This window comes from Elgaria multicarinata, chromosome 1 (assembly GCF_023053635.1).
Source record: "Elgaria multicarinata webbii isolate HBS135686 ecotype San Diego chromosome 1, rElgMul1.1.pri, whole genome shotgun sequence".
Lineage (NCBI taxonomy): Eukaryota > Metazoa > Chordata > Lepidosauria > Squamata > Anguidae > Elgaria > Elgaria multicarinata.
In genome coordinates this window covers 206,240,210-206,262,809 of record NC_086171.1, presented here as the reverse complement: position 1 = coordinate 206,262,809, position 22,600 = coordinate 206,240,210, and the positions used below count along the sequence as shown (strand labels likewise).

The 22,600-nt window shown below is 43.1% G+C and overlaps 1 protein-coding gene across 3 annotated transcripts; it reads right to left on the bottom strand.

Moving 5' to 3' along the window:
• Positions 1-1,504: 1,504 nt before the first annotated feature.
• Positions 1,505-22,494, bottom strand: LSM14B (LSM family member 14B). Of its 3 annotated transcripts, XM_063146815.1 has the most exons (10): positions 22,004-22,491; positions 14,318-14,481; positions 12,813-12,948; positions 11,705-11,821; positions 8,780-8,950; positions 8,562-8,639; positions 6,245-6,406; positions 5,922-6,075; positions 3,726-3,906; positions 1,505-2,931 (listed from the first exon to the last, which is right to left on the bottom strand). In XM_063146815.1, the coding sequence occupies exons 1-9, from the start codon at positions 22,122-22,124 to the stop codon at positions 3,735-3,737; spliced, it is 1,275 nt and encodes a 424-aa protein (XP_063002885.1). In that variant the 5' UTR covers positions 22,125-22,491; the 3' UTR covers positions 1,505-2,931; positions 3,726-3,734. The 3 variants fall into 3 exon arrangements, with proteins under 3 accessions (XP_063002885.1, XP_063002892.1, XP_063002901.1); XM_063146822.1 differs by lacking the exon at positions 8,562-8,639 and having other exon boundaries at positions 22,004-22,494; XM_063146831.1 differs by lacking the exon at positions 11,705-11,821 and having other exon boundaries at positions 22,004-22,492.
• Positions 22,495-22,600: the final 106 nt, after the last annotated feature.

Here is a 22,600-nt window from a genome sequence, read left to right as displayed (position 1 = left end):
GACGGCGACGGACCGCGGACGGAGGCAGGTAAGGGAGAGGAGGGGGGGGGGGTTACCGGGCCCTGCCGCTGTCGCCGCATGGGCGACAGTGACAGCGGCAGGGCCCAATAAACCCCACTTACCTTTCCGGCGGAGCTCCGGATCGAGGCGAAGGATCCGCCTTCACCTCGACCCGCTCCGCCGGCCCCCCAATCCTCTTCGCCTCCGCCTTAAGGGCAGGCGAAGCCCCCCGCTCCGCTCCTGCTTCTCTGGTCCGATTAGAAGCGGAGCACATCCCTAATTTTTAGGATCCTAGGCAGAATCCAATACTATCAGTGATGCAGAGCAGAAACTTTTCAGCGCTTCAAGTTTATTAGTAACAATGAACAGATAGTTATTGGGCTGCAAAGTTGTAATTAATATTTTTTTCAGGTAATGATCCTACCTAACAAACATGTGAGAAAATATATGAATCTCTATCAGTGAAATACATAAAATGTATCCATGTGAACTCATAGTGACAGTGGAACTGAAGGTGTCCCAACCACCTCAGTGGAGGACAGCTGAACTCTGTTAAAATAGATGAGAAGTTGTCAGCATATCAAGTAGATTTCTTGGTGTTGCCACATTTTATTCATGTACCAGTTTTCAGTACTTTTGGTTTTTTCCTTTAAACAATGCAAGAGAACTGCATGCTATTGCGTTTTAAATCTTTGGAAGTGTTGCAATAAAAATGTCTAAAATATACCATTTAAACCACATTAAGTGTACTTTAATTCCCCCCCCCCAAAAAAAATATTTCAGGTCAAATACTTGTGGGGTACTGGGATAAAAAACAAGCACTTTTAAAAGTTTTGTTTATTAAATTCACGTCAAATGAACATGCTGAATTCAATCATTTAGAAAAAATTCCAATGCAAACTGATTTTTTTTTTAATGGAAATTACTTTAAGTTGCAGAGGAAAAAAACCTGTTTTTCCTTTTTTTTTGCAAAACCCTCATTAATTTCTATCTAAACACTGACTGAATAGCTGTAGCTACAGGCAAGAGTCTGAATGCCACCTAGAGTCCCAGCAGCCCTGTCTTCATTACTGAAGATTTCAGAACCCTCCCATAACTTTTCTTCCAGAATGACTAAGCTTTCGTGTCCACTCTTTATACGTTGAACTATATTTTAAAGATGCTATAACTTACTTTTCCTCAAGAATGTTACAGGTAGGTAGGATTAACTGAAATAGCATCTAGACCAGCCTTCCTCAACCTGGGGCGCTCCAGATGTGTTGGACTGCATCTCCCAGAATGCCCCAGCCAGCAGAGCTGACTGGGGCATTCTGGGAGTTGTAGTCCAACACATCTGGAGCGCCCCAGGTTGAGGAAGGCTGATCTAGACCATGGTTAGTTTTGGGGCACGTTAAAATAGGCCAGGGTAAAATAACTCTTAAACAGCTTTGGCTATTCTACCGTTAGTTAGAATGCTGCCTAGCATGAAAATCAACTATCATCCTATGCTTAGGTTTTGCCAATATTGTCACTCACTTCCTTTGTTTCCATTTATTTTGGATCCAATAAGATTACTTGCAGAAAACGGCTAGCCAACAGAACAAGTTGAGAAGGGTCAAACATTTACATGTTTATTTATAATTACAATTTACATGACTCCATAAAGCAGCCTCGCCACGATGTGTAATCCTTCGTGATGGAGGCCTACAAAACAAACTAAAGCTTTTACAGCAACTTAAATCAATGCATGACCTAGGGGAGGAACCCAAAATGCTAGCCGTGAAGGGGGGTGGGAAAGGGCAGGAGAGAAATGGCATCCACTACAGAGGCCTTTCAACGAAAACATTCCTATAGCTAACAAAAGGGACACGTGCCTATTACTAAAGGCTTAACCCACTTTCATGCAAAAGTTTATAATCACTGCACACCAACCTTTCATCAACCCCCAACCATTTTAAAAATGGGGGAGGGGGGAGGAGACTAAACTATTTATAGAGCTTGGGGAGGTAAGATTAGAAGGAACTGAACATGCTGGTTCCCCAAGCTTTGTTTGGGCTTCCCTTCCCCATTTTGTGGATTCAATGTCCTACTGCGGTTCCAAGCATACAAAGCACACACTGCTCTTTCCCAAAGAGAAGGACTTGAAGCCAGAAGCCTAGACTTTCCCCTTTCCATCAGAGGGAATAAAACCTCACTCTCCCTAAGAATTGCTGAAAAGAGCATCACATAATCTTTAGTTCTCCCCATATATACAGTGCAGTGCTGCAAAAGGGCATCGTATCATTAGAAAGCTGGACAATGGCACTTATCATTGGCCAGTTTAGATGCATAGTGTTCCTTTTGGAGGGGTGACCAGCACTCCAAGTGAATCTGCTGTACAGGTCCCCAGGGGAAAAAAAAGTCTGAAGTGGTGAACCCAGAATTACAGATACATGATCAGCAACAATTCCCATCACATTACACACAACTTTTTGCACTAGAACTTCTTTCTAGACATCGAAACAATATGCTTGAACCAGGGGTGGGGGTGAAAAGACAGAACAGGAAGGAGACCAGAAGAATCTTGGCTTCTCAGGTTAAGAAAGATTGCTGGTTTCAAATGACCTTTGGTTCATTTTTGAAGAATTTAGAATTGTGTCGTCTCCTTCAGGGAAACAGAATGAGTGTCCTATGTGTTCGGCTACAGCAGCCTTCGGAACCTTGAAGCAGCACAAGGTCCTTGCACTACTTTAAAAATAAAATAAAAATAAAAACTCCTTGAAGAGGTGGTTTTTCAGCACGTTCCTTTTGAAGTTACTCCAGTACTCCAATCCTGCTTTGAAACACAAGCAATCGTGCCACTGGAGTTTAAGCTCGTGAATATAATGCTCCATTCACCCAAGTTTAAGTGCAGCAGTTTTGATAGTTCCCTCCTTCCTATATACACGTCTCCATAGCAATCTGCTTGAGAACCTTGACAGAGAGAGAGAAGAGGCATGTAAGGTGTATGTTTGTAAGGTAGCCGGTTTCCCTAGTTACTCAGGTGGGTTTTCATTTTATTTGAGACTTATATTTTTTTTAAAAAGGTACACTGAAAGATTCAGTATTCAGACCCTAGAGCAGGGGTGGGGAATCTCAGGCCTGGGGACCAAAGCTGACCCTCCAGCTTTCCCCAGACAGACACGTCCCTTCCTGGCCCCACTCCATTTGCCCCGAACCACTGAAAGTTTGGCGGTTTCTGGCATTTGCGCAGTCTTGACCTTCATTCTAAAATGTCAAAATGCCTGGCAGTAAGAACTTTAAGCTACAATAAGCTGGTGAGCTTTTCGTTTTAGTTTGTCCACCTTCTTTGCCCACACCCACCACTGGAACGTGCCCCCCCCCCGACAAATTTATCCAAAATTGAATTCAGTTGTATGGCTGAAAGAGGTTCTCCATCTCTGCCACAGAGGTTAACTCCACAGATGCCCCCTTGTGTGCCTTGGAGATACACAAGAATCAGGCTCCCTCAGCATCTTCGCTGGCTCCTCATAAAAGTATGAGCCAGAAGCCACATTCATGTATACTTTCTTCCACAGAAACAATTTGAGCACATGAGAGAAAGTATAACCTGCCATACAAGCACATTTAACAAGTTCAACTGCCCCAAGAGCTGAATAAGCTGGTGGAGAGTTTGCTTTCTGAGTGGAGAGTTTGGTTTCTTTGGTAAACTCATCCCAGTTGCTCAAAGACCAGGAACATAAAGTACTGCAACGTTTTTGGCTTGCCTGCAATGTTCACACTCTGCCAGTGCCCACTCTAGGAGTGCCCTGACTTCGCCGCACAGCTCCAGACCCCCTTCCGCCACGAAATCCCCCACGAAAGCTGCGGCCACGGAGAAACCGTCCAGATACACCAAATGTCTCTGTGTTGAGCTTCCGTTCCTCAGCCCACGTTGTACGCCTGGAACTAAGGAACGAGTTATGAGTTTGCCTGCTAAAAACAATCACACGTTTTCAAGTTCATGTTGCAAATCCCTGCCCTTTGGGAAGAGCAATGCTCAGCCCATAGCACCATTTCCTTTCTTTAAGAGGAGGTGCACTGAAAATACGAGGACTGCTGTACAGAGAATAGTGAGGCAAACCCGAAAGGTCCTGGAAAATAGGTTTTAATAATTAAATGTTACAAATCACATTGGTGTCCTGGAGTTTTAAACTTTTGTAAAAAAACAAAACAAAAAACTTTTCCAAATGTAAAGTTTAATCAATAGATTAATGATCTATTAATGATCAATGTGCATCATTTATACATAACCACAATTCCTCATTTTCATTAGCTGCAGGGGTAAGTATAAAAAACAGAGTAGAAATAAATGGTCAATTCTCCCGATGAAGGGAAGTAAATAGTGGGGGTCCCACAGTGATCGGTATTGGGACCAATTCTTTTCAATTTATTCATAAATGATCTGGAATTAGGAGTGGGCAGTGAAGTGGCCAAGTTTGCTGACAACACCAAATTATTTAAGGTTGTTAAAACAAAGGGACTGTGAAGAGCTCCAAAGGGATCTCTCCAAGCTGGGAGAGCGGGCATCCAAATGGCAGATGCGGTTCAATGTCAGCAAGTGTAAAATGATGCATGTTGGGGAACCCCCCCCCCCACTTCAAGTATAACCTAATGAGATCTGAGCTGGCGGTGACCGAACAAGAAAGAGATCTTGGGATTGTGGTGGACAGCTCAATGAAATGTCCATCCAGTGTGCAGCCACTGTAAAGAAGGCAAACTCTATGTCAGGCATTATAAGAAAAGGAATTGAGAATAAAACGGCCAGTATCATACCGCCTTTATACAAATTTATGGTGCGACCACACTTAGAATACTGTATACAGTTCTGGTCATCACACCTAAAAAGGATATTATGGAATTGGAAAAAGTGCAAAAATGGGCAACTAAAAGGATTAAGGGGCTGGAGCATCTCCCCTATGAGGGAAGGTTACATCAACTGGGATAGTTTAGCTTGGAAAAAAGGAGGCTAAGAGGAGACATGATAGAGGTGTACAAAATTATGCATAGTGTGGAGAATGTGGATAGGGAGACATTTTTCTCCCTCTCTCAAAATACTAGAACCCGGGGTCATCCCATGAAGCTGATTGGTGGGAGATCCAGGACAAATAAAAGGTAGGACTTCTTCCCACAGCGCATAGTTAAATTATGGAACTCACTACCACAAGATGGAGTGATGGCCACCAATCTGGATGGCTTTAAAAGGGGGTTGGATAAATTCCTGGAGGCGAAGGCTATCAATGGCTACTAGCCCTGATGGCTATGTGCTACTTCCAGTAGCAGAAGCAGTAAACCTATATACATCAGTTGCTGGGGAACATGGGTGGGAGGGTGCTGTTGCACCATGTCCTGTCTTGTTGGTCCCTGGTCAACAGTTGGTTGGCCACCATGTGAACAGAGTGCTGGACTAAATGGACCCTTGGTCTGATCCAGCAGGGCTCTTCTGATGTTCTTACATGCCGTATATCCATGTACATACATTGGAAGCCAAGAACTGTGCTTGAGAGAAGGGGAAATTCAATGACAAAGCAATTACATCTAAACAACTATGCGAAGGATCAAGGAAGGCATACTTAAAAGGCATTTATTTTGTTAAAAACTATTGCTGAATACTGAAATATACAAGATATTTGTATATTTCCCTCCTTATTGTTTACTACAACTTTATTAGATTGTAAGCCTATGCGGCAGGGTCTTGCTATTTACTGTGTAATCTGTACAGCACCATGTACATTGATGGTGCTATATAAATAAATAATAATAATAATAACAATAATATGAGTACTGGACAGCTTTGTGTTATAAGATAAACCGAATGTAATCGAAGTAAGAATGGATTGATTGAACTGGGGATTTCTGTGTTTATGCTGTAAAAGCCAACAGAACTGAAAATAGCTACGGCCAAGACCCCACATGTCAGTTACCTGGACTTCAGTTCTGATGAGATGTTGTCAAAGAAGGACTTTGTTTTATCATAATAGCAGTTGGGCCCCAGGAGGTCTTCATCTGCATTGCCGTCACAGTTCTCGGCAGTCACAGCAGGCTCCCCCTTTTCTTCTCCTGTCTCAACTTTATCATCTGAAGGAGGGGAAGGGAAAAAAGCATTTGTCTTCTTACACCTAAATGCCACCCCACAACAAGCCACATCATTTTTAGTTCTCAACTCGATGCTTTCCTTTCACCTGTTTCAGGAGGGACTGGCATCCAGATTTTTTTAAAGAAGAAAAGTGATAGCAAAGCTACAAACCTTTAAAGTTAAGTTTCTTTTTGAATTCTTTATCCAGCTCCTCTCGGTTGAACTGTGCATTTGCACTTTCAAAATCAAAGTCACCTTCAAACTTTATTGTATTCTCTTTAACAGTGGCTGGCCGATTTTGCCCTCTGGAACGATTCCTAGTTCTCCTATTTCCTGAAAAGAAGAAATGAATCTTCTAACTTGAGTTTATTTGATTCTGGACAAGCAAAGACTGCACTCACAAATTCCTTGTTCGTGGCAATGTGGTGATGCTATACCTCTCACGACACTTGAATTCCACTACAGAAGTAATTCTAGCAAGCTTGCTGCTGTAGCACTTTTTACCTTAATGTCTATGGATTAAATAATGGTGTATTAAACCAAATAACCCTTTATTTGAAATTATATATTCATGAACCTCTAGGGTTTGATGATGGAGGACCCCCACCCCACCCTTCAGCTAAAGTCATAATCCTCAAGATTTGTTTTTTTCTTTTGATCTTCTGTATTACAACACAGCCTGTAGCTATCCGATGTCTTTCACTAAAAATCTTTATAACACTTAAGGGTGCAATCCCATGCATGTTTAGAAAGAAAAAAACAACCTACAACTGGCTGGAAAATGCTGGGAGTTGTATTTATTATTTATTATTGCATTTATGTCCCGCTTTTTTTTCCTCCAATGAACCCAAGGTGGTGTTCATCTTCCTCCTCTCCAATTTATCCTCACAACAACCCTGTGAGGTAGGTTGGGCTGAGAGTTTGTGACTGGCCCAAAGTCACCCAGTGGGTTTCCATGTCCAAGTGGGGACTAGAACCCGGATCTCCTGACTCCCAGTCCAACACCTTAGCCACTACACCACACTGGTTCTCTGTATGACTTTTTTCTATCTAAACATGCATAGGATTGTGCTCTAATTTACAACTGCTTTGGCTACTCCACCAAGTTTCCATTCTCTTGAAAAACTACTGAAAGCAGCTCAAGTGTACTAATTTGTTTCTAATTTAAGTCATTTCAACTTGGATTTAGATTATTTTTCTCATGGGTCAACATACTTTCCTAGGGTTTGTGTCAATTAAGTCATGTTGCTGTGCAGACATCAGGCCCTTGTAGATCATCAGATGTGCTTTCAGTTATCAATACGCTTTCGTTTCTAAATGCATGAAGTTATCAGAGGTCATTTTGTTTTAGTCCTCAACTTAACCAGGAGTTTGTTGTTTATTCGTTCAGTCGCTTCTGACTCTTCGTGACTTCATGGACCAGCCCACGCCAGAGCTTTCTGTCGGCTGTCGCCACCCCTAGCTCCCCCAAGGTCGAGTCCATCACCTCCAGAATATCATCCATCCATCTTGCCCTTGGTCGGCCCCTCTTCCTTTTGCCTTCCACTTTCCCTAGCATCAGCCTCTTCTCCAGGGTATATGTCTTCTCATTATGTGGCCAAAGTACTTCAGTTTTGCCTTTAATACCATTCCCTCAAGTGAGCAGTCTGGCTTTATTTCCTGGAGTATGGACTGGTTTGATCTTCTTGCAGTCCAAGGCACTCTCAGAATTTTACTCCAACACCACAGTTCAAAAGCATCTATCTTCCTTCGCTCAGCTTTCCTTATGGTCCAGCTCTCGCAGCCATAGGTTACTACGGGGAATACCATTGCTTTAACTATGCGGACCTTTGTTGCCAGTGTGGTGTCTCTGCTCTTAACTATTTTATTGAGATTTGTCATTGCTCTCCTCCCAAGAAGTAAACGTCTTCTGATTTCCTGGCTGCAGTCAGCGTCTGCAGTAATCTTTGCGCCCAGAAATACAAAGTCTGTCACTGCCTCCACGTTTTCTCCCTCTATTTGCCAGTTATCAATCAAGCTGGTTGCCATAATCTTGGTTTTTTTGAGGTTTAACTGCAACCCAGCTTTTGCACTTTCTTCTTTCACCTTTGTCATAAGGCTCCTCCTCGCTTTCAGCCATCAATATGGTGTCATCTGCATATCTGAGATTGTTAATGTTTCTTCCTACGATTTTAACTCCAGCCTTGGAAAGGAGATCGTCACCTTGTCGTGGTGCTGGAGCTTGAGCACCTCAAGGATGCCATGAACTAAACCGTGAAGGGACACCCAAGACAGGAAGGTCATGGCAGAGAGGTCAGACTAAATACGATCCCTGGGGAAGGTAACGGCAACCCACCCCAGTACTCTTGCCGTGAAAACTAAATGGATCAGTATAACCAGGAGTAGCCAACCATTCATCCATGTTTTTCTGTCCAATCTTAACACTGTGGAAGTAGCACACAGGTAGGTAGTTTAATTAGTTTGGAGAATTTACAGTCAGGTAACATACCTGATCTCCTCCTTTGGGGCCTTCTATTCTCATCATTCACCTGCCCTTGCGTTTGTACAGGTGCTGGCTCAACTGTATCTAAGGCAAAATAGGAAAGTCTGTTCACTCAATATAAGCAACATGCTGAAAGATAACAGCAGATGTTAACTCAAGTTGATTTCAGAATTGATTATATATACATATATTTTGGCATATTTCGGAAGGGAAAATTTTAATACCACTTGTCTTGTTATTTTGTTGAATATGACGTGTGTTGCGCTGGATCACCGGAGTGGATTTGATCGGAGGAAGCTTTTTGGGATTCAAGTTGTTGTCAATGGGACCCGTCTGAACAGCTTGTTCCACCATAGGACTTTTGCGCACTGAATGAACTGATGGGAAAGCAGCGCCTGAGGGGAAACCAAGGAGCTGTCAGTCATCGCTGTGCTGGTTCTGAACCCAATGAGGGTTCACAGACTTTGCAGTCCCCCATCCTGCCACAAGATTTTGGAACAGAAAGTTCTGAAAGGGGGCTCAATCTAGAAAGCATTTTCTTTGCATCTGTCTAAAAGGAGCAGATTCTATTTTACTGAAGTCCATAGATTGAAATGATTGGTTTTTAGACATTTTCAATACAGGATTAACAGATCTTAGTTGATGCAGTTATCAATCTGAACAAACTGACTTACACACAATTTTACACTTACGTTTGCTAAAGTACATCATACAAGAACATTAGCATAGCCCACCGTTACATGTGTCCATTGTAGTTTGGACTTCAGCCACATCCCCCTATAATCCTGGGAATTGTAGTTTTGTACAGGGGCTAAAGGCCCTCTGGATTCTCAAAGAACAGTTCCCAGGATGTGGGGAAAGCCATAAGGGTTAAGATGGTCTAAATTACACACAGATGTGCCTTTTAACAATTTAGTTGAAGATCTGGTGGATTTTGATCCTTGACTCCCAATTCATGCCACATATTTTGACAAAGGAAGTTAGTGAATAAGAATCCATGTTAAGTCAGTACACCAGTGCTCAGAGCTGCCTAGTAGTATTCCTCTACTTAAAACCCTCTGGTTATCAATCTACCTTGTGCCCATCACTGTTCATAAAACAAGCTAGATTAGACATTAGACGGACTTGCTACAGCAAAGGTAAAAAGCAGCAAATCCGCAAGTTTCATGATTTGGTTTCAGTGCAGAATTTAGCTTTTTCTAGCACAGAACAAGCAAGCACAAAACAGACAACCCCTAACTCAAGTATGTATATTTCAGGAGATCATTTGGATCTCTACTAGCTTCCTATCTGAGAAATTAGTTTCCAGTGTCCAACCATGAGACACAATTTCAAAGCCAGTTGACTGACACATACAAGTCTGGAATCTTCACGTGACATGGGTAGAGGAAGGGAACTTAGCAGGACTTCCAAAACCTAACACACAAGGCTCTAGAACACTGCACAACTCTGTGTTGCCTGAACAGGCAGGTACTAAGCTCTAGGCCCATTTTTTCCTTCTGTTGACCTAATTCTGGTAAACAGGAAAAATTCGAACAGAAAGGTAGTGGAGACCACAGTGCTTGCCAAAAATCCAATGTTCTTTTGAATGTGTTCTTTCTGGAAATAGGATTAGGCAAATAATGCAAGCACACAGATTTCCATAATAATTTGGGTGCAGAATGTGTTCTGTTGCATGTATAACCCTGTCATTCCAATGTATGGCATAAGATTTTCTCCCTCTTGCATTCCAGAAGGAAAATGGCATGGTACTGTGTCCTACAAGTCTAGTTCATATTTTTAGCAAATGGGATTGCAATGGAATTTTGGGGCTATTTCAGACTGTAAGCAACTGTACAGGGTAGATCATGTCTACTACACATTTCCACAGTAAGATGCAACCAAGTACTTCTTCATGAAGTTCACTATGTCTCCATGCAAAGTTGACTGATCATTACCAAGAATATAGACCTGAACTAGGAACTGATTTGCTACAGCTGCACTATGGGCTTGCACAGAGATTAGTTACCTCTTGGTAAAGCACTAATGGATAAAACGTACTATATTTTAAGAAGGGCCTTAAAAACCTAGCTAAAGTAGGACCAGAGGAAAGAATTTGCTTGGGCTAACTACAACTTAACTCTTGCATGAGGAAACATAGTACAGCCTACCTGTTAAAATTCACTTCCCTCCTCCCCAAAATATGTACCCCAAGATATTCAGAAGCCTTCTCATGTTAGTCTCAGACTACCCTATAAAGCACCCCCAGAATCCTGAATTTATATGAGTGATTTTGGTTAGATTTGCAGCCTTGAAAGAAACTTTTGATTAGACCTCTGCTCTGGAAAGCCAGCTACTCAAATGGACATGCAAAGAAAATGCAACCTGTCTAGCAAGCATTAACTATGTTCTGAAGCTGAACAGAGACAATGTACGGCTGCATTCCAACAAACATGAGAGAAATTGTCTAGCAGCCACACAAAGCATAAAATGCATCACAGCCACCAGAACCAAACGCTACTATAAAACCTTTTTCAATACGGCATTAAGAGATTTCTACTCATCCTTCCTCTCCCAGCAGGGGTTTTTATCTGCTACTGTGGATCCATGGCCTCATTAATAAATAAATAAAATAAATAATGGCCTCAAATATTTGCAGCAGGATTCCAAACAGGGTAACTGCTCAGAAGCATTTCCTCAACTGTGAATGCACATAGGGTGTACTGGATTTATCTGGGACATGCATTTTATGAAAACACAAAACTACGGACAGGCTCTATTCTAATGCCAGCCAGACATCCACAAGGCATTCCTTTATACAATGGCTTGGTTTCATGCATGTCCTCTGTCACTATTCTTAAACTTCAATTTGTGTTAGCTTCTCTACTTGGAGTTGTGCAGGCAGACTTCTGGAAGCTCCAACTACAGCTAGCTAGTTTTGCCTCCATATTTTAAGATCACTGTCCAGAATTCAATCTCCTGTTCATCCACTAGGCCAATACCTGGAGCAGAAGCAAACACACCAAAGTTTTAAGAAATGGATTACGGCAGTAATCCTTGCAGATGTTACTCTGTTTAGGTGCAAGAAAGGGGGTGGGTTACAAGACAAAATGGTTTTGCAAACACCATGCAGTTCTTCCAAATACTTGGAATCCTCAAGCTGCTGTTACCCTTAGAAGACAGCAGATGTGGCTCTGATGACAAGTCAGGCTCTGAAACTGGCTGAGGAGATGAAGAAGTGCTAGGACTGGAAGCAGCTGCGGATGCTGGAGGGCTTACCAGTTTCTCTAGAAAGACAGGAGGGAAGAAGAAAAAGCAAAGAGGGATACCAATAAGACACAAGGCAGTAGAGACATCCAGGTGACTCGGGAAAGACAGGTGGCTCAAGACCTGTGTGCTTTTATAGCTTTGAATCTGGGACAAATTTGTCCAGGAACAAGACAGACCCTAGTCAAGTAATTCACTACAAGAAGATATTTGGCATTAGGCATAAACTTTATGCCAATACAGTTATATAGTTTAAGACACTAATAAAAAACTAAAACCAAAGCACAACATGCACAAATACATCGTCTGGGAGTCCCCCTCCTGGTTTTTCATGGTAGTTACCAGCTTGTGTTTTTCATTCAAGTACAGAAAAACTCTTGAACATTTTTAACATATGAAAGAAAGTTCTGCACAATTATCCTCATTTACTTAATCAGATCACACCACTACTCTCATTTTATAGCTGACAAACCAGGGCTGAGAGATAGAAATTGCAAGAAGTTTATGCCTTAGCTGGGATTAGCACCAAGCTTTCAGCTTCGATCCAAGCTCCATCCCTTTGCACCACTTCTTGAATAGCCGTCTAAAGGTGGATTACTCACACAAGCTTCAGTTCACAAAGCTTGTTTCTATCCAGTCAGCAGCTAAAGCAAAGAGATCAAGTTTAATTCTGTTAAGACACTGGCTGCTATGAAGCCCGGACTTTAACACCAAAGGAATGCCCCAAGTTCTATGTATCTTTGGCCTCGTTTCCACTGCAGATGGCAAACACGTGTCTATGCTGTCCACTTCAGACTGCAGGTAGAGGCTCACATGTTTCCAAAAGGGAAGAAAGACAACAATGTATCTATAGCCTATCAAGAAGAAGACAAGGTCTCCTCTTCCCAATACAAAAAGTTCCCTTCATATAGAAAACTAAAGAGCATTCCCTGTGACCCACACCTGCAGTCTAAAGTGGTACAGCCCAAACAGATTCACCACTTCAGTATGAACAAGGCCTTTATTACTCACCTAAACCAAGGGAAGCTGCATACTGCTGGCCAATTAAAGAGCTGGCGGCAAGCTGGCTGTAGGGTGGCATACCTCTGAAGGGGCTGTACGGCACATGTGGCTGAAAGGAGGATGCTGGAGCCGAGCTCAGGGAAGACTGCAAAAGGAAAGTGTTATAAAGCTATGCTTTTAAAAGTGAAAAGTTGCAAAATCAATAGAGGGGTTAAGAATGTCCAGAGAATACTTTTAACCAATACAGAATATTTATTAGCCTTACAATTGCAATGCAGTACAGATCACTGCAGGTTAACCTACAGTGCTAAGGGTGACAAACAAACAAAAGTAATTTTTAGTCCACTGTGACACTCAAGAAAAATCAGTATTTTGACTAGTTAACTATTATACTTTTTCCCGAAAAGGGAAAGTGCTCTTGATACAAGGAACAGCTTACTTAAAGTATATGACCCACTTCGCACGTAACAGAACAAATAGTGGGTTAAGTAACCCACAACCTGCCAAGTTACATGCCACTTTGAATATGCAAATTTCAATCTGCCTGATCATAGGTTATTTTGTGACATGCGAACCCAGGCACTATGGGTTTATTGTGGGTTAAACAACCTAAAGTTAACCTACAATTAGTTCTTAGGTTAACGTTGGGTTGTTTAACCCACAAATATTCCAATACCTAGGTTCGCTCATCACGAAGCAGCCTACAATCAGGCTGATTAGGGGTTACATATTTTAACTGGAAGCGGATCATGCATAGCATGAAACCCAGCAAATTAACCCAGGATTTGCCATGGTTATGTGTGTAACAGGACAAGTGGCAGGGACTTCAGTTAATTCTGTTAAAGCTGAGGACAGAAAAGATTCACTCAGCTGTGCACCAAAGATGATCTCTGTATAGCTAGACATGAAAACTGAACTATTCTAACCAAGGACTACAGATTTTTGGCTTGGCTTAATAGTCAGTTAACATTTGCTATCTCCAACAACTGCTCCCATGAGGGTGGTTTTTCTTCCCTGTGTTGATGTTTTGCACAAGGTATTGCCTCACCACTTTCTTTAAACCCCAGAGGGATCTTAGTGTTAGATGTGTGACAGTGGTATTTACTGGATGGGTGCTTGTTGTTCACAACTAGATTTACACCCGCCCCTGCGAATCTAACTACAGACATACAACTACTGTTTAATTTTAAATAACCAAGTAATAATGAAGTCAGTTTTGGATCTTACTGGGTTAGAACTAATCAGCTAGGTCCAGCTGAACTTCTATCCCTATCAAAAGTCAAAGAATCATAGATTTGAAAGGGGCTTATAATGCCATTGAGTCCACCCCTCTGCTCAATGCAGAAATCCATCTTAAAGCATTCCTGACAGATGGCTGTCCAGCTGCCTCTTGAACGCCTCTAGTGTGGGAGAGCCCACAACCTTTTTTTAGAAATTCTCAGACACAAACAAGGTGATTGAAGCTTACATTAATGGATGATACCAACACTGGCATTTCCGGTGGAATCACTTACTTGGACAATAGCAGGATCCTGGGGCAGATTATGCTGTGCCTTTGGAGGCTCACATACAGTAATATCTTTAATGTCACTGCCTCGGAAGATGATATATTCATAGACCTCTTCCCTTGGAGGTGCAGGGCGGTCTGTGGGACGATCTTCAGTTCCAAATGAGCGCACTTTTAGCATTTGAAGAAAAGCTAAACGTTAATATCTGAACTCAATAGGCTTTTTATTGCCTTACTGCAAGTGGCTTCCAGATCTATTTGAACTACTTTTTCAATTGTCAAAATGCAAGCTGGCACTTCTGCTGACCCTGCCTGCTGCATCCCAACTGGGCCAAATCCACTTCCCTTTAATAAATGCAATAGAGGCAGAAGTTTGCCCTCCCCATGTTGGGATCTCTCTCCTGCTCCCCACTCCCCCACATCACTTCGCACCCTTGCTCTGGAAATGGGTCCCAGGTACCTGTAAATGCACCAATTGGTGGAATCTAAACTCAGTTTCTATTACAGAAAAGGGAAAGAGAAGAGTAAAGACGATGTGCCACTGGGATACATATGTACAATTTCACTTCCAAGTGTCCCTCCCCAACACCTGAAGTGGGGCAGGTGAGAGGACATTCTTCGTTTGGGAGCGATGTTAAGGAATTCTCTCCCCAGGGAAGCTCACCAGCACTTATGTTAATGTCTTTTTAAGTAGCAGACAAGGGCCTTTTATTTTTCCCTGGCCTTGAAGTCTTAGTATTTCATAGTGCTTTTAAAAAAAAATTATTCTGCTCAATTGATTGTTGTTTCAGTATATGCCCCCTTTTTAATTTGAACTCTCTGGAAAAACTTACTGAAAGGTGCTATATAAATTCATCTTATAAATAATCAATAGCACCCTTTCCAGCATTAAGGGCAGCAACATTACTAAGGCTTTGTACAACTTAGTCTGAGTCAGCAGGTGTGGAGCCCTGAGTTTTGGGCACACTTCTCAGATAAAACAGCAGAGGTAACATTTAGAACTATCAAAGGATTTGTGTCCCCGAATAGACTTGTAGACAGTGGTGAGACCAGAACACAGAGCTAAAGGGAACTCAGTTAAGAGACAAGGGAGAAGTAAAAGAAACAAGAAAACCGAGTCAAGCCCAGCAGGGCATCCACCTCCTCCTTCTTCCTTGAACCAAGCTTGCCCACTCCAGCAGCAAGGGCCAACTAGAGTCAGTAAGGAATCATCAAGTTAGTAAGACCACCAAATGGCCAGAGGTCATCACAGATGCAAAGAAAACACACACACCAAGTGTTTCCCAACCAGTCAATAGAATGAACAGAATCAACCACTCTGGAACAGCAATTCTCAACCCAGAACATTGCAGCATGCGCTTCAGGAGGGGATAGGGGAAGAGAAGTGACACAGAAACATTTTTACACCAGACCAAGGAATTTTTACACACAGAAATAAGTACATTTTAATATAACAATGTTCACTTTAGAGGACATCAGTTATATTTATGGTGGGCTGAACTGAAGAAATTCAGCAGCACGTCATTCTCCAGACAGCTTTGTTTTCATTGCAGCTATTCCCATTTGCCCAAATATGCTTCAAATGAGATTAAAGCTGCCAGAGGTCCAGTTTCAAGCTCACATTAGTCCTGCCTCTGGCATCATCCAGAACTGACAAATACTGAAGAGTCTTCTTCCTTCTGAGCATAAGCACAGACAGTGGGACACGAATACTCCCAGCAACCTCTTGTAATACAGCCAATAGGATCTTGGTTTCTCAGTGGAAATCAGTAACCCTGAGATAAAAGAAATGCAGTCTGTTTGGCTGCTGGTGATCAGAAAATAGGGCAGTTTGTACTTTATGAGCTATAGTAGCAGCTGGAGCATGAACTCTTTGATAGAGGCCATCAGAAAAAACATATTCCTTTTGTTCAAATTCAAGAAAAGGGTCTGAGGAGAAACCTTGGTGGAGGATAGCTAGTGTGCTGTAGCGGATGGAGTACTGCACAGGAGAGACCAGAGTTTGAATCCTCTCAACCACGAATCTCACTGAGTGACCTAAGGCCAGTTATTCTCAGCCGAATCTATCTCACAGGGCTGTTTGAGCATAAAATAGAGGAAGAGTCATTTGCACCATTCTGAGCTCCTTGGAGAAGGAGCAAAATAAATCATGTAATTAAGCTAGTTTATGGAAGTGTTACACTAATTGTTTTAATTATGAAAACTGGGCTAAAAGTATAACAATTCATGAAACCATGTTTGGATATGAAATTGCTCTGCTAACCAAAACATATGTTAGGAAAACCTGTATTTGTGCAGGTTTGCAGTTAAGCCTATTAAAGGCAATAGGTTAATGGCAATGATCCACAAATGCACTTGTCAGTTCAATACAGGCAAGGATATGCTTTGCTCTTAGGAGACCATAGGATTATAGAGGGTCCCCACTCTTTTTCCTTACCTGGAGAATTTTGAGGGCTCTCCCAATGCCATGCGGACTGCAGAAGCACAGTACACACACACCGCAACACCAGCGCACTGAACCTCAGATATTTGGAAAACCATAGGGTATTTTGCTGCTTTTCCAGTGTCTAAGGCTTTAGTGACAAACTCCCCATCCCTCTCCTCAGCTGTGAAGAAGAACAGGGGCTCACCTTGGACAGCTGTGTTGGGTCCCTCAAGTTCAGTGTAATGTCCTCTGCCTCCAGAGGAGGGAAGGGTCATGGCAAGCAAGGCCAGGTAAGATTCCTTGGTGGCATTTCTAAGTTATTCATTATGAAGTTCTTAATAAAAACAAGACAGGTCATCACCAGTCCAACACTGCTGAAGAACATCTAGAGCATCTTTCCCCAACTTGGCACATTTTAGATGATTTGGACTACAAATCCCATCACTAACCACTGGCCACACTTGCTTTGGATGATGGGAGTCGTAGTCTAAAATATCTGGAGGGCGCTGGATGGGGTGAATGCTGATCAAGAGCAAAGGATAATCTCATGTCCTCCTGGTGCTACAAAAAAAACCTTATCTTCACAATAAGAGGTTTGAGTGTGTCCAAACAGCAAGACAAAAGTCACATAGGAAAGTAGTAGTCTAGGAGGTTGCTTAATACCAGATCAGACTATTTCTCAATCTAGTCCAGCATTCTCTACTCATGCAGTGGCTCTCCAGAGAGACAGAGACCTTCATTACCTGCTACCTGATTTTAGAATAGCAGACAAACCATGAAAGGGTCTTAACTTTCTCCATCACAGTGCAGTACGAACTCAATGGAGGCTTTGCCACAGTTCTCTCCTTAATCACATCAGTTGTTCATTCCCATTTGCCCAGGTTTATGGAGGTGAGTTGAAGGCAAAGCCTTCTCCTTAAGCCAAAGCCTCTTTTGCTGTTCACGCTATGAAGAGATTTAAGAGCCCTTTGACAATCTCTCTGCTTGTGCAGAAGAACATTCAGATGGAGCCAAGTTGCTCACCCTTCATTTCATGCTCCATTCAAAATATCTCCCCTATAAGAGATGAAGATCTGACTTGAGGCCACAGACACTAATTATGTTCTAAGATTTATCTACAAGCATGATGACTAGAAACTTGTTTAAAGGAAAGCGGACCCACACTATATATTCCAAATTGCAAATACAAGTTTACAATTTCTTGCTCATGTGTAGCATCTTCACAGACAAACAAATGAAGATTTATTTTTTCAGAAATATGGAACTTTTGGTATCCAGATTTGAGAAATAAGGACTCTATTTGAGTTAAATACTGGATCAGCAAGATGAACATCAGAGTCTAACTTTTTAATAGAAAGCCCGGGGTTTTTTTTGAAGTTTGATCCTGAAATTCTATCTAAATAGAGGAAGACAGCAGCTCGTATTTCAGGGCACATCAAATCTAAACGGAAAGCCAGAATCAATCTGCAATCATTTTTTATATGGAGAGCTGCCAAGAGGCAAGATCGGTGCAAGATGATAGGATAAGGGAACTTTAAAGGAGACATAGAAGACATAGGGGTTGGGGCTGTGTTCCAACTGCCCATAAGGTAAAGAAGGCAGAAAGGATACAAAGCCATGCAAGAGAACAATGGCTGATCTGCTACAGTCACGATCTCCATTTTGGATCAGGTAGAGCAAGATTACATACCAGACATGCTGCACCAAAGAGTGTATTTCCCCCTCCCCATATACTCCTGTTGCTTGGCTGCTGGGCTTCTTTGAATTATTTTTAAAGGCTGCATATAGGATTTTAACATTTACTTAATCTTATACAGAAACCATAAGAAGTAACATCTGGTCTACCATCTTTATTTAATTAGGAGGCTATATTACTTCAAGAAGTTGTTGAAAAAATGAACTAGAACAGAGCACCTCTACAGTTCACCACCCCCAGTTAGGTAGCTAGCTGTAAGCCCTAATCATTCCAGTGCTTCTCACCTAGGTTTTGCCAAGCTTCTGGTTCCGGCACCATAGTCATATATTTATTTACCACCTTTCCCCCACTTTTCAGACAATTATTGTCTCCTAAAGTGGCTCACATCAATAATAAAGAGATAGGCTTTGCCCTCAGGCTTAAAAAAATTAAAATGACAAGACATACAAAGGAAGGGGAATAGAGGGAAAAGATATCAGGAGCTGACTCACACCATAGCTGAATACAAGCCCACAAAGATGGTTTTATTCTTCTTTCCACTTGACCTGGACAGTTTTTAATTAGGCCTCACCTAGATCCCTCCCCAAAGTCAGGGAAAAGGGAGCTCTACACTGCACATAAGCTTACCATTAGCTCAGGAATGGGCAACTTGTGGTCATCCAGAGGTTTTGGCTTACATCTCCCATCAGCTCTGGCCAGCACAGCCAAAGGTGAAGGATTATGGGCGTTGTATACCAACACATCTGGAGAGCCATGCTGCCCCCCTACATCCTGCATTACATTGTTCTGGCACAGAGGTTATGATTTATTTTACTTTGTACACCGCTCCAAAATTTTTCAATGGGGAGCGGTATATAAATATTCTAAATAAATAAATAAATAAATTTATTTTGAAACTTGTGGACAGAGCAGCACTAGCCCCATTGATCCCCTCAAGCCTAAGTAATTGGATGCAGGGAACTGAAAATCGCATCTCCCTTACAGAATGTGGGCTGAGGTAAAGGAAAAATAGGAGTGAAATATCCATGTAAAACAGAAGTAACAAAGAATCAGGGTAACCCCTTGAAAAGAAGGTTTTTAAGAGACCTTGTTATACAAAGCACTAGTCCTGAACCTCTAAGAATACAGGCCCCACTTTTAACCCTATCCTGCACTATGGAATCCAGTCAAGCACAAGCAATATTGCTATCTGTTCCTCTAGAACACAAATACAATACCAAAAAGAAAGAGAAGCATGCCGGTCCAATTCCTGAAGCATGACCCAGCAGCTAGCAGTCAATGCCACTTGCAACAACCTAAAAGATATGTTTTCCATCTACAACCCCCAGAAACTGGGAAAGTTAAGAATGAAGTATTGGAGCATTATAGAAGAAGAGATGGCAAAGTAGCACCTGAAGTCATGCACCAGCTGCAGGAATCTAGGTCACTTTCACAGTGATCAAAGCAAAGGCCCTAGAGAGGTCCAGACCCATGCCCTTTAGTCTCTGAGGGGGATGCAGGAATATAGAGCCCTTTCCTCTCTATTCTATTACACTGAAAGGGAAAAACATGGAGACATTTTCCTGGCTTTCAAAACAATGAGGGTAAAAATGATACTACACACAGTAGCACTTTACAGGTCAGGTGCAAGATGCCTGGGCATTCCCATTTTCACCCTCAGTCATTCACTGACCAAAACGTGCCAGGATGGGGGGGGGGGGGAACGGGACTGAAGGGCTGGCAAAGTGAGGAACTGGATGAGACAAAGCTGCAAGGACCACCACATCCTAAGCTTACCCACAGACATAGACCATTTCCAAGGATAAGCCTGATGTCCAGCCTCTGAATAGAAGCTACAAATGGCTGCAGAAGGCACCCCTTCCCCTCAGTAATGTGGCTTTCCCAGAAAATGTTAAATCTTGATTTCCTGGTGCCCTAAAGCAACTGGAATCCGATCTAACACGTCTAAAGTATATGTCCTTTTGGATTTAAATGTCACCCACACACCCCATTAACAAGTAGCTAGACATGTATGAGTACATATTTTTACACTCACCACTTCCTAGGGATAGTCACCTTTATTACAACTTTGAACTGCCCAATACATGCAGTATTATACTCATTCATTATATCACTTGTTAACCTTATGAAACAATGCATTTTTAGTAGTGGATACTTTCCACATAAATACAGCACTGGGAAATTTCCCACCCCACAGCTGCTTTTCATGAAGCAAACAAGTATTGCAGAGTTTCAGTGCACATGTAAGTCTGGAAAAAGACAAGAACCAGACAGTTGTTAGAGGATGCAACAGAGGGATCCCACTACAGCTTCATCTTTCCCCTCTAAAGTCAGCAGCCAGTGGAGAGAAAGAGAAGAAAGAAGCCAAGTGGAATGCCGAAGCTAACCTATTCTTCTCTCTTACAACTGCAACGGGGCAGAAGGTGGGTTGTAAGGAGCTGCAGCATCTCTGCAACACTTTAACAGCTATCCACAAGGGCAATTTAAAAAAAAGAAAAAGATGGATGCCCAGACATATTTCTTACCCTCATACCATAACATAAGCAAGGAAACCCTTTTTCTACCCTACTTTTTTCTTCTTCCAATGTACAAGGAGGCTACAATGCCGACTGAAGCAAGACTCCACCCCTTTCGTCTGCCCCAGACACCCATCTGTGATGTCTGGTTTATAATTTATCATCTTCTCCTCAAAAGAGAGAAAAATGTAAGAGGCCAGTCTATATTCTTTCCCCCTTTAGCACCACAGCGTCTCAAAAAGGAGCAGCAGCGCTAAAAGCAATCCCTTTCTGCACTGCTGCCGATTTTATCCTGGTTGTGCTTTTGTATTGCATTTTAAACCATGTTTTTATACTGTTTGTTTTATACTTTGAATGGTTTTAATTTTTGTGACCCGCCCAGGGAGCTTCGGCTATTGGACGGTATAAATACGCAATAAATAAATAAATACAGCCTCTCAATGGGGAGACCGGGAAGGCTCCCTCAATGCCTTTCTTCCTCCCCCACCCCCGCAACCTGCTCAACTCACCACCAGGCCCCTCTACCTCATTTTTAAGAGAAGCAGCAAATCCAACTATGAAAAAAAACTGGTGGGTTTTTTTTGGTCGCTGTGGTTTTTTAAGTTTTACAGCAGAAATAAATAGGACCATTTAGTTACACACATCCCCTTTTAAAAAGCCCAGCTGCTCTTTAATCCCCCCCCCGCCAAAACACACACACACACACACACACACACACACCCAACACCATCAATTCGCACTCACGCCCCTCGCCGCTTATTTCTTCCCCAGGGCAAGAAAGAAAAGCGGAGGAAGAGAGGGGGGGAGGAAGGGAGGAATTTGAGATGCTGCGACTTCTTGCCCGCCCCCCCCCAAGGAAAAGCAGAGCAGGAGGCGCCCCACCCACACACCGACCCCCATACAGCCATGCGCTTGTGTGTGTTGTTGGACGGCGGAAGAGAAGGAAGGAAGGAAGGAAGGAAGATGGCCTGACTACGAGCCTCCCCCCCTCCCTATGCCTTCCCCGTTCTCTCTCTTACACCAACCGCCCCCCCACCCCCACGGGGAAGGCCGTACCCTTGGCGAGCGCGACGGTGGAGTTGTCGGTGTCGATGGTATAGAGGATGCCCTCGTAGCGGATCTGCGCCTTGGAGATGAGGCTGATCTTGCTCCCGATGTACGGCGTCCCCGAGCTCATGGCGTCGTCGGGGGAAGGGGGGGGCGCTGCTGCGAAGACCAGAAGGGCCCCTCACGCGGCCCTGAGGGAGTCCAAGCGACTCTGGCCGGCGGCGGCGGCCGAGGCCGGGTCGAGCCCCCGTGAGGGATGATGCTGTTTCTGCAGCAGCAGCGGCAGCCGTCGCTCGCTGAGGAGCGGCGAGGCGGGCGAGTCAGTCAAGGCCCAAAACCCACAATTGAGTTAGCCGTCGTCGTCGTCGGCCGTGGTTCTCTCTCTCCTGAGCCACTCGGCTCTACTGCGGACTGAGAAAGGAAACCCCAGCCGGCCGCTCCTTTTATAGGCCCCAAAGCAGACGGCAAAGACGCGGGAGGGGGAGGCGTGGAGAGAAAGCGAGAGAAGGAGAAAGGAACGGAGGGAAGAGAAAATGAGGGGGGGGGAGAGAGAGTGTAGGCGGAGCCACGCAGGCGCACTGGGTTCTGCGCGCGCCAGACGGCTCG

Excerpts from the sequence above, each read along its gene's own strand:
- LSM14B (XM_063146815.1), bottom strand. The coding sequence starts at position 22,124 with ATGAGCTCGGGGACGCCGTACATCGGGAGCAAGATCAGCCTCATCTCC. Across the intron at positions 8,640-8,779 it reads ACAAAATAACAAGACAAGTG|ATACAGTTGAGCCAGCACCT; the intron begins GTATTAAAATTT and ends ATTTTGCCTTAG. Across the intron at positions 6,076-6,244 it reads AAAGAAACTTAACTTTAAAG|ATGATAAAGTTGAGACAGGA; the intron begins GTTTGTAGCTTT and ends CCCCTCCTTCAG.